The sequence below is a fragment of the Myotis lucifugus genome, unplaced genomic scaffold (genome assembly GCF_000147115.1).
Source record: "Myotis lucifugus unplaced genomic scaffold, Myoluc2.0 scaffold_896, whole genome shotgun sequence".
NCBI lineage: Eukaryota > Metazoa > Chordata > Mammalia > Chiroptera > Vespertilionidae > Myotis > Myotis lucifugus.
Window position 1 is genome coordinate 170261 of NW_005871944.1, and position 11992 is coordinate 182252.

The 11992-nt window shown below is 58.6% G+C and overlaps 1 protein-coding gene across 1 annotated transcript in view; it reads right to left on the minus strand.

Moving 5' to 3' along the window:
* Positions 1-224: 224 nt before the first annotated feature.
* FGD3 (FYVE, RhoGEF and PH domain containing 3) overlaps positions 225-11992 on the minus strand; it is a gene marked incomplete at its 5' end in the record, with an annotated part of 25714 nt that continues 13946 nt past the window's right edge. The window contains 8 exon segments of the mRNA XM_023747516.1: positions 225-524; positions 770-892; positions 5781-5843; positions 6586-6693; positions 7656-7686; positions 8639-8718; positions 9783-9875; positions 9997-10143. Coding sequence (XP_023603284.1) covers positions 372-524; positions 770-892; positions 5781-5843; positions 6586-6693; positions 7656-7686; positions 8639-8718; positions 9783-9875; positions 9997-10143 — 798 coding nt within the window.

The following is an 11992-nucleotide window of genomic DNA, read 5'->3' on the forward strand; positions in this document are numbered from 1 at the left end:
CGTGACTGGTGTTCTCACACGGAGATGAGGGCGGAGGAGACGGCGTCTGCAAGCCGTGGCGAGGCCGCAGGGGACCCACCGCCCACACCTGGGCCTTGGACTCCCCTCCTAGGCCTGAGACAGGCACCTTGGCCTGGAGGGTCTGTCCCAGCCTGGGCTGCTAACAGCGGCCTGACCGTGGGTGCACGTGGCTCCCAGCACTCAGCTGGGAGGACCCTGGGGAGCCTGGCGCACAGGCAGGATGCTCGACCTTCCAGTGCCGCTGCTCAGCCACCTGCAGGCCTCCGAGCCCGTCAGTCCTGGTCCCGGGAAGCTGGCTGCCCAGGAGCCCAGGCTGCCCAGGCTGCCAGGTGGCAGCTCGTGCCACAGGCTCAGGGACCCACCTCCACGCTCTGCTGGGGCTCGGCAGGCGCCCTGGGGCTGGTGCTCGCGGGGGCCACTGGCTGTGTCAGGAAACACTCTCCACACACTCGGCTCTGCCTGCCGCTCTCTGCCTTGAACTCGGAGCACTTCCCACAAATGGCCTGCCAGACAGAGGCACCGTGACCCTCCCTCCCGAGGACAGAGGCCTGTCCTGGAAGAGGCGGGAAGGGCCACGGCCAGGAGACAGAACAGGCGGGCGAGGGGGGTCCTCTGCAGGCCCTGGGGGCCAGGAGCCTGGGGAGGGCGGAGACCAAGGCTGGGGGCCCGGTCTGCATCACAGAGAAGGGCTGGAGGAGGGCTGGGAGGAGGCGTGAGAATGGCTGCCCGGCCCCACTGCCCAGCTCACCGCCCCGCACAGCTTGCAGTGGTGCCTCCTCTTGGTGATGGAGTTGAACGTCTCGCCACAGCCCTTGCAGCTCTGCTTCTCCTTGTCCCGCCTGATCTTGGAGGACCCCCTCTTGGGCTCGAGCTGTGGGAGACACACGGCGCAGTCAGCCCCCAGCACACGTAGGGGTGGCTGTATGACGCATGGGCAGCACCCACAGGGGAAAACACTGATGTAGACAAGGGAAGGAAGCAGGAGCCCGTGGCCATGGCTGCCCCGCCTCCCCCCTGTCACACAGTGAGGCTCTCAGTGATCCGGACTCCATGCTGGGATGCTGGCCCTGCATGGGGGCCAGGGACTCAGTCACCGGAGGCCATGCTGAGAGAGACGGTGGCTGTCTGCACAGAGGTCCCAGTCAAGGACTGGGTGTCTGTCCTGAGCATCGGCTACACGGCACTCACGCGCCTACTCTATCTTCACTGGGCCCTGGAGCTTGGCACACACTCCTCATGGCACACGCGTGGCAGTGCAATCCCTGGGGCTGACAAGCGACTTCCAGCCTCCAGAGCCAGGAGAATGAATGCCTGTGTAGGTCACGGGTCTGTGGTATTTTGTTACAGAGCTTGAGCTGACTAATACTGAGACCTGGGTTCAAATTTTGACTGTACTTTCCAGCTGTGTGGCCCCCACTCACCATCCCCCGAGCCCCCATGGGCACCACCATGTGATGCTTGCACGGAATGGCACAAGGTGCCCGGGGCAGGCTGGCTCCTCCTAGGCTCAGCTTCTCTCCATGTCATGACCCCCTGCCCCACGGCATTGGGAGTCAGACAGCCCTGGGCCCCTGTCACTTTATCCCACAGAGGCCCTGCTAACGGGAGAATGGGCATCACAACCACTGTAAGCAAAACCAATGCTTCTCAGAACAACCAAGATGGCAGTGTAGGTAAACGCCGGTACTCACCACCTCCCACAACCACATTAAAATTACAACTAAAATACAGAAGACCATCATCCAGAACTGCCTGAAAGCTGGCTGAATGGAAGTCTTACAACTAGAGAAAGAAGAAAGCACATGGAGGCTGATAGGAGGAGTGGATGCTTGGAACGAGCTGGTCTGGCACCCACGTGTGCCACTTTTTTAATCGGGAGGGAGAGCATGTATGCAGAGCTCCTCCTCTCCCCCCATGAGGAGCAAGGGGTCCCAGATCCCAGCCCAGGGTCCCAGAGCTGAGAAGAGAAGCCCCCATAACTTCAGACTGTAAAAACCAATAGGGATTGAGGCTCAGAGACCCAGGTGTTTCTCTTAAAGGGATAGCACACTTACAAGGTATCTCTTCCTCTGAGCTCCAGCACCAGGGCAAAGATCTGGGGGACCCAGATACATAAGAGGTGACATTAGGGCAGGGACTTGGGGGTGGCTTTCTCCCAGACAAGGGTGCTCGCAGGGGTCATTGTTCTTGTGCTGGGACCTCCTGTGTCACAGAACTGACTTGCAGTCATATATGAGTCTCCATCAGCCTGGAGCACACTGTTTACTCCGCCCTGGGAATTCCCTGAGACCCTGACCCATCCAATTTGCAGCCCCTTCCAAGCTGTTTGTAGTGGCTTTTGCATATTAATGGTCTGTCCTTGCTCACACTTCAGACTTTGCTAAAATCTCTCAAACAAGCTGCAGCTGGTGACAGCATGCCCCAAACGTATCAATAAAAGGTCCAAGACCTGGCATTAGCACCAGCCTGCTTTGCTTCATAGCCAGGCCTCACCTGGGCACCTCCAAGCCCAATATAAATAGTAAATAGCAGCCATCTGCAGATCCCTCTGTAGCTCCTGCCAGGTGGCCCCAGGCAGTGGCTGACTGCACTTCCCTGGAGACTCAAGAGCCAGTGCACCCAGTGGTCAGTTTCAGACCACACCAGATTACAACTCTACACATCCACAAGTGACACACTCAAGGGCCAGACTCAGTGAGCACCAAAGCCCCACTGAAGCAAGTCCTGCTCCATAGGGGTGTTCCCTGCCAAGTAGCTCCCCCACTGTAGTCACAGCTGGTCCTCACAGCCAATTGCCTGGAGGTCAATTCCTCACAGTGACACCAACAACAATCAAGGCTCAACTACAACAAGACTGTGCACACAGCCCACAAAGGGGTGCACTTAGTGCCCACCTCAGGTGATTGTGGAGGCTGAGCCACTGGTCCCTATAGGACACCTACTACACAAGGCCACTCTACCAACTCAAGGAGACATAGCAGCTCTATCCAATACATAGAAACAAACACAGGGAAGCAGCCAAAATGCGGAGACAAAGAAACATGTCACAAATGAAAGAAATGGAAGAAAGCAAACTACTAGATATAGAGTGCAAAAACCACAGTTATAAGGTTTCAAGGATCTTAATGAGAGCTTCAAGGGACTTAGTGAGACTTTCAAGGATCTTAGTGAGAATGCAAAAAAAAAAAAAAAAGGAAAAGAACCAGTCAGAAATTAAGCATACACTGACAAATAAAGAATAATTTACAGGGATTCAACAGTAGAGTAGAGGATTCTGAGAATGAAATCAACAATTTGAAATATGAAGAAGCAAAAAACATCCAATCAGAAGAGCAAAAAGAAAAAAGAACCCAAAAATATGAAGAAAGTGTAAGGAGCTTCTGGGACCAACATTCGCATGGGAGTGCCAGAAGGAGAAGAGAGAGATCAAGATATTGAAAACCTATTTAAAGAAATAATGACAGAAAATGTTCCCTACCTGGTGAAAGCACAGAGTCCCAAACAAGAGGAACCCAAAAGAGGCCAACACCAAGAAACATTACAATTAAAATGCCAAGGGCTAAAGACAAAGAGAGAATCTTAAAAGCAGCAAGAGAAAAGCAGTTAGCTACCTACAAGGAAGCGCCCATACAACTGTCAGCTTTCTCAGCAGAAACTATGTAGGCCAGAAGGGAGTGGCAAGAAGTATTCAAAGTGATGAATAGCAAGGACCTATAACCAAGATTGTTCTACCCAGCAAAGCTATCATGTAGAATTGAAGGTCAGATAAAGAGCTTCACAGACAAGAAAAAGCTAAAGGAGTTCATCACCACCAAACCAGTATTACATGAAATGCTCATGGGTATTCTTTAAGAAGAGGAAGAAGGAGAAGAAAAAGAAAAAGATAAAAAATATGAACAATAAAAAGGCAATATTGAAATCTAATGAACAGAATAAACTGGTAAATAAAATAGAATTAGAGGCATGGAAATAGAACAGACTGATGAATCTCAAAGGGAAGAGGGTTGGGGGGGTCAGGAAGAGATTAAACAAAGATCTTATATGCATATATGCATTACCTACAGACACAGACAATAGGGTGGCGAAGGCCTGTGGGTGTCCTCCCCGAGCCACCTCTGGCCTTGTCCGCCAGCCACACTGAGCCCTCCCCTATCAGGGCTCCTTCCCTGGAGACGTCTCTCAGGACTGCTGGGTGAGCCCCAGGGAAAGGAAGAGGGTGGAGGCAGCCAGGCGTTGGGGATGCTAGGGGAGGGGCTCACGCAGCAGCAGCACCGGGAAGAGGCCCTGTGCCCACAGAGGGTCTGGCCTGGGAGGGGATGTTTCTATGCTCCTGCACAGAGCACAGAGCGAGAAGGCTCTGGGCTCAGGCCCCGCTGCGGGGCTTCCTGGTGGGGCTTAACTTCTCGTAGGAGAGAGGAGCTTGCAGGGACTGTGTCTGAGAACCCCAGGATCAGACCAGCACCCCACAAATGAGCTTACTCTTCCTCTCCAAATATGCTAAGAAAAAGCTTATACCTGGCATCTTGTAGCAAAGATCATTTTTTGGGGGTGTCAGAATTAAGGCCCACTTTTGAGTGCCTCCTACAACGTCACTGAGTCTTGCCCCGAGACGCAGAGCTGCACACCGTGGCCGGGCCACGCATAGCTGGCCCCACAGGCCGTCGGCTGCTGCTTGTTTGTTCGTACTGGGGCCCAGCCCCAACCTGGGTGGGTAAAGGGCCCGGAACAAGGAGACCTGGACTTCGACCTGGAGCCCCTGGAGGGCTGAGCCCCGGACAGGAGGAGGGGGAGCCTGTGCACCAGGGGCCCAGCATGGCCATGGCCCACAGCTCTACTGGTCAAAGCCTGGCTCAGGCAGACCCACCTTCTCACCCATCAAAGGAGGGGGGCGGCCAATCGGAGGGGTCCCTTCCACCTAGAACATTCTCTGAGGGGGCCCCACACACCCCGCCCACCTCTTGCTCCTCCCTCCGTGCCTTAGGTCCCCCTGACACGCAGCCCACGGGCTGCACTGCACCACATCCAGGGCTCAGCCCCTGTGCAGCCACCTGGCCCTTTAAATACATCCTCATGTTGTGACCCAACCATAAAATTATTTTCGTGGCTACTTCATAACTGTAATGTTGCTACTGTTATGAATCGTAATGGAAATATCTGATATGCAGGATGGTCTTAGGCGACCCCTGTGAAAGGGTCATTCGACCGCCAAAGGGGTTTCGACCCACAGGTTGAGAACCGCTGTAGCTGTTCCAGGAAGGAGCCTGGCAGTGCCTCCTGCCTGCACTGCCCGGGCTGAGGAAGGTGAGCAGGCTCAGGATAGGGGTCTTGGGCATATGCCTCCCTGGACCCATCCTCCTGGGCCCAACAGACTGGTCAGATGCCACCTCCAAGAAGCCTTCCCTGATAGCACCCCTCAGGCCCTCCTGCCAGGGCCCCTGTCTGCCCGAAATCCCCGTCCACGGGATGACCTTTCCTCTCTGGACGGTGGAGCCCTTTAGGGTGGAACTGCCTCGTTTCACATTGATTCAGCACGTATCACACGAGGAGAAGAGCTCAGGTCTCCAGAGCTCAGCTGGGACCTCCACCCACCGAGGACATGCACATCCAGGTCCCAGTGGCCCCCCAACCCTCCCCCAACAGGCCAGGATCATCACTGTGGGGACCTGCTCACACACAGGTCACTGTGGTCTGAACTCACCCTTCAGGCCACCCTAGTTAGACCCAAGTGTCCACCTCCTGCCTCTGCTGGGGTCACTCACCCCTGCAGCACCCCCTCTGCCGTCGGCGGCCACCGCAGGCTCCTCGAAGCTGGCACTCGTCGTCTGAAAGGGACAGAGACAGTTGGCAGAGTGGAGGCTCGGCCACATGCCAAAGTCCAGGGCAGCATTGGGATCAGCCCAGACCTGCACCTGACCATCAGCCCCGCAGTGAGCAGCCCTGGTCCCGGCTCCTCCCTCAGGTGTCCTTGTAGAGAGCTCTGCACCTGCCTGTTTTCTTTCAAAATAATCCAGAAAGCAGAAAAAATCGAGCAGATTTAATGCAAATATTAAGTAGATAGCGAGGTGGCCTGCAGGCCGAAGTTTGGCCGCAGAAAAGGGTGCCACCTGGCGTCTGGGTCTCGGGGCTGCTGGCCAGGCTGGCGGGGCACCCAGCAGCTTCAGGACACCCGGTGGGCAGCCTCACTCTGGAGCCCAGACAGAGGCTGTGCCGAAGCCCCAGGTGGCCCCCAAGGGACAAGGGATGGCTACAGCCCTGACCCCACCGCCAGGCCCAGGCGGCCTGTGTGGGGACAGTGAGCGGCCCACAGCACCGCCTCCTGCTGCGGCCCCACCGGGGCCACCTGGCCTGGAGGCACAGTGGTCCCCAGAGGTACTCGGTAGAGAGTGGGCAGACGTCAGCTGTCCACCAGCCCTGGCCCTGGGCATGAGGATAACTCCGGGTGGGGGCAGCCTCCCTTCCTGACGCCAGCCCTGCGCGCAGGCTGGGCAGTGTGCTGGGCACTGGCTCCCGCAGCCACATGCCCACCCAGGCGCCTCCCACACAGCTCCCGGCTCGGGCACTCACAGCGGGCTCTGGAGTCTGGGAGGGGTCCTCATCTTGGCTGAAGGCGGCGCTGAAGGCCTTGAAGGTCTGGCTGTTCTGTTTGTGCTTCGAGATGGTGGCTTCGATGACCTGGAGCAGGCAGGGCACAGGCCTCAGCGGTGCTCACAGCGTCCCGTGCGCCCATGTCCCCTGACCCTGCACACGGGAAGCGCCCCCTGACAGGAGGAAGTGAGGCCCTGGGACGTGACTGACAGCAGCCGGGCCTCCCACCCGCTCCGTCCGGTGCCACAGTGCAGCGGGCTCCCTCGCGTGGTGCTCCCAGCCACGGATGTTCTCTGTGGGTGTGAGGCCTGTCTCCCTTTCCTGCAGTCCATTTCCACTTGATCTCTGACTTTCCTTCTCTCCCACCCAGATACCGCTTCTACGCATTTTGGAAGCCACAGTCTCTAACAATTAGTGTTTGGCCTGGCCTGGCCACTCCGGGCTCCCTGTGCTGCCCCGGGTGCTGCCACCTTCCCGCCCGTCGCCCCTGGAAGCACAGGCTCCATCCTGTGAGTCCCACCCCTCGTCCTGCTCTGCCTGCCAGGCCATGGAGAGGGCAGTGTGGCCCCTCCCCAGAGCCAGCGGACAGCAGACGTCCACCCCCAGGGGAGGGCACCTCCCTGATACCCACCTCCAGGCCCTGCATAGGTATGTTTTTAATTGATTTCAGAGAGGAAGGGAGAGGGAGAGGGAGAGAAAACATCCATGATGAGAGAGAATCATTGGTCAGCTGCCTCCTGCACGCCCCACACCGGGGATGGAGCCAGCAACCTGGGATGTACCCTGACCGGGAATGGAACCATGACCTCCTGGTTCATAGGTCGATGCTCAACCACGGAGCCACGCTGGCCAGCTCTTTATGTTTCTCTATTTACCGGGGGGGCCAAGCAAGCACATTGAAAGGCTCGTGGTGTCTAAAGGTGCTTATGAACTTGGTCAGTCCACCACTTCGAGGCAGACCGGTAGGGCACGGCCTGGGGCTACTCAAGCCTTTGTTCCAACAGGAAAGGCCATACTGCTCAAGAATGAGGTGACTTTAGGAACTTCACCTGAATCCATTCTTTCTTCTCCTCTTCCGTCCTAGGAGAAACAGAAACAGGTTTTATGACTTCAGCTTTGGATCCTGAGTAACCGCCTCCTGATTCCTCCCCACCCTGCCGCCATGCCCGAGCGCGCACTGTCTCCAAGGGCAGTTTCAGACCCAGAAGACGGCCTGCAGGGCTCCAGGACACTGGCCAGAGGGGGTCAGGTGCAGCCAGGTGGGGTCAGGTGTGAACAGGTGGGGTCAATTGGGGCCAGATAGGGTCAGGTAGAGTCACATGGGTCAGGTGGGGTCAGGTGTGAACAGGTGGGGTCAGGGATAGTCACATGGGTCACATGGGGTCAGGAGTGCTGGGGTGGGAGGTGTGGAGTGCAGAGGCCTCTGCAGTGGAGGTGAGGCAATGCCTCCTGGACACAGTGGATTATCACCAAGGCCCTGGGTGGGAGGAAGGGTCTCCCACACTTTGTCACCAGTCAGAGCACAGCCTGGCACGGCCCTCCACGGTGGCGTGACAACAGCTACCGGCCCCGAAAGCAGACGTGCTGCCCTATGGCCCACAGTTCTGTGTCAGGAGCCCACCTGGCAGGTGCTGTGGCCAGACCCCGTGGAGCCTGGGCCCCGCCAGAGAGCCAGTCAGTGACCATTGGGAAGCATTACGTGCTTTAGGAAAGGTGCTCTGACTGAGATGGTTTCTGATAAATTAAGTGAAAAAGGCAAGATGCAGAACAGGCTGTACAGTAACCAGCCATCTGTGTGTGAGCACACAGACCCTGCGGGCGTGTGAGAGGTGGGAAGGGTGCCCCCTGGGGGGTGGGGAGGGGGCTTATCCTGCATGGACTCCCCTCATTCAGGTATGGCCTAAACCACAAATAAATGAATAAATAAAAACACACAGCAAGGTGGTCTGGTTTAGAAAGAGAAGCCGCCGGCTGAAATTCCCGGCCAAAGACTGAGTTCACACAGCAGCGAAGGCTGCGCAGCTGAGCCTACCGGGCGCGCAGCTCCAGGGCCCGGCTCCTCCCCGTGAGGATGAACGTGGGGGCTGCTGGCGGCTTGCTGGTGTCCTGCACCTAGAGGACACGGCGAGGACAGAACGGAGCAGTCACCGAGCGGCCTGCACTCACCCTGCTCTCCCCACGGAGGCCTTCTGAGGAGGCTCCCTGGGTCCCACGAGAGCTACGGTTGCCACCGGCAGGTCTGCGGAGGGCGAGCCAGGACCTCCCCCCACCAGCCCGCCTGGCCCGCGCCCTGGACCGGCTGAGCCCGTCCCCACCAAGGAACCCGCAGCAGGAGGAGAGCGGGAGGGTGCCCATGCCTGCAGGAGTGCCTGGCTCCGGGCGGCCCTCAGCGTGACCCGCAGACCAGGGCCCGCGCTCGGGGCAGGGCCGGGCTGCTCAGGGGGCCGCACAGGGGCCTCCCGATGCAGCCCCAGGCGGAGGACCGCTGCTCTCACACACCCAGTGGATCGCACACACTGATTTTCTTTTTCTTTCTTTTCTTTTTTTACAGGGAAACACTAGAAAACTAGTTTCTTCTAACTATGGTCATTAGTTAGTCATTACTTTGAATGGTATTTCTTAAACCTGGATTCAGAGAATTTCAAAGTAAGAAGAATTTTTTTGTATCACTAGGGCAAAACTTCCCTTTCTAGAATGGATCAAATACTTGGATTTGGCCATTATGTTTGAGCTCCTATCGATCCACAGCCTTGCGCTGCCGCCCCGGCTCAGGCGCAGGCCCTGGAGCCTCACGGGGCCCGGAGGTGGGGCAGGAGACGGGAGCATGGACGGGTCAGGCACTCACCTCGACTTCGCCTGTGGTGCTGTCAGGGGGCCCTGAGCACTGACCGCACAGGGGCCAGGGGCCAGCCCAGGTCCTGGGCCCTCCTTCAGCTGTGAGCGCGAGCCCCACAGGACCTACCCTGGCAGGTGGGCCAAGCAGAGGGACGGGATCCTGCCCACGGGCCCAGGACGCCAGGCCCAGGCAGCTCGGCAGCAGCCCTGCTGTGCCTGGGTCACGGACAGAGCAGAGGCTGCAGAAGTGGGCCAGTGCTGGCTGCACAGCGGGGACCAGAGCCGTGTCCCCAAGCCTGCTCTGTGCCTCCCAGGGAGGGGGGAGGCGGGGGCTCACCCACCTGGAGGTCGGAAATGTCCATCTTTTCCCGGACACTGAACTTCTGGCCCAGGAGCCGCGGTTTGGGCACGCAGTAGAGGACCATGCTGTTGAACTTCCACAGGGACAGCAGGGTGAGGGGCAGGCTGCTGCCAGGGGCCCTCAGAGGAGGCTGGGCAGGGGCAGGGTTGGCGAGCGGGGTGGGGGGGCGGGACGGGGAGGGGGGCAGGGCTCACCAGGAAGAGGTGGCGGTCCTGGGCGGCGCCCGTCTTGGCCGACAGCTTCTGGATGTGGCCCTCCTTGATCAGCTCGTTGGCCGGGTTGACCACAGCCTCCTCCCCACCCAGCTGCTCGTACACTTCCAGGAGCTTGTGCATTTTCTCCTGCAGGACACAGGCCAGGCGGCTGTGCGGCCCGCGGCGAGGCTGCGGGGCCTCTCAGGCCTTGCTTCCCACTCCACGAGCCCAAGAGCCCAGACCGCCATCTGTCTGCTGCTCCTCTCCCTCTGGCCCACGACTGGCTGGTGGCAACATGACCAACCAGTGCCCCAGGGGTGCGATGGGAGAGTCGGCGACTGTGGCCCCAGCTCTGAGCCAAGAGGCCCTGGGCCTGACCTGTCACTCCCACGGGGCCTGAGCCAGGAGTGAGGGGGAGTGCAGTAGAGGCAGCAGCACCCGAGGGACCCCGACGCACACACTGCTGCAGCCTCTGCCCTCGAGCCTGCGTCATCTCAGCCTGCAAACTTCAGGAGCAGACTGGTTGGCCAGCCCTTGTGCTTTTGGTACAGAAACAGATGGTACATGTGGGTGCGGGGACAAGAAGGGAACTGGCATTGAGAGCGAGGAGGACCAGGAGGGTAGGGCTGAAGGGCTTTGTATGGACCGGGGGCTGGGTGTGCACCTGGGAGCAGATGGGGAATAAGGATGCAGGAAGTAGACCACACACAGAGCTGTCCCAACCCAAGCCGCCCACCCTCAATCTCACCTTTGAGAAAACTGGGATTTAAAAAGGTATTTCACTTTCTTTTTTCTCTCAAAAAACAACAGTGCCCTGCAGAATAACATTGACTGTAAACTAACGGAAAGAACAGGCGCAGCGGCTGTGCGTGCAGCCAGGTCTCGGGGTGGAAGACAGGCACGGGGCGGGTGGGGACGCGGCCGCCGGAAGCGGGGTTGCAGGCCAAATGGGACAGAGCCGAGAGTCCCAGGGTCGGCGAGGGCTCCACACCCCGCGAGCCCGTTACACAGAGGTGCTCGCTCAGCAAGGCTGCATGTGGAGGAAAGGTCACCCTGGGGGCAGAGCCCGGGCCGGGGTTGGAGCCTGAGAGGAGACCCCAGGGCACTGGTTGCTCCCTCGGCCGGGAGGACACAGTGCAGAGGCAGCTGCTGGGAGCCAGGCCGAGCCCTGGCACCTGGATCTGGGCCTCCAGAGTGCGAGACGTGTGCTGTGTGAGCGGCCCCGTCTGTGGGTTTGTCACAGCACCTGACCTGGCCGGCAGGTGAGTGGACGAGTGAGTGAATGGAAGTGAGGGAACCCTGAGAGCTAGTCCTGTGCCCGGTCCTGTTCTCCTTCCCACAGTGATTTAGCCCCCGAACAGCCCGGTGAGACAGGTCTGCCAGTGACTGTGTTTTATAGACTAAGGCACGGAGCGCTGAACACCTACCAATGATCACCGAGCTCATACGGGCAGGCCTGTCTAGTGCTCAGCAGGGCCCGGTCTGCCCTGAGGGACATGTGGGAGCGTGTGCATGCCGATGAAACCGCCTGGGGACAGGTGTGTGTGTGTGTGTGTGCGTGTGTGTGTGTGTGTGCTCACTGATGGAGCCCACCTGGGGACAGGTGTGTGTGCGTGTGTGCATGTGTGTGTGTGCGCTCACCTGGGGACGTGTGTGTGTGTGTGTGTGTGTGTGCTCACTGATGGAGCCCACCTGGGGACAGGTGTGTGTGCGTGTGTGCATGTGTGTGTGTGTGCTCACTGATGGAGCCCACCTGGGGACAGGTGTGTGTGTGTGTGTGTGTGTGTGTGTGCTCACTGATGGAGCCCACCTGGGGACAGGTGTGTGTGTGTGTGCATGTGTGCATGTGCATGTGTGCGCTCACTGATGGAGCCCACCTGGGGACAAGTGTGTGCGTGTGTGTGCATGTGCGTGTGTGTGCTCACTGGTGGAGCCCACCTGGGGACAAGTGTGTGCGTGTGTGTGTGTGTGTGTGCTCACTGATGGAGCCCACCTG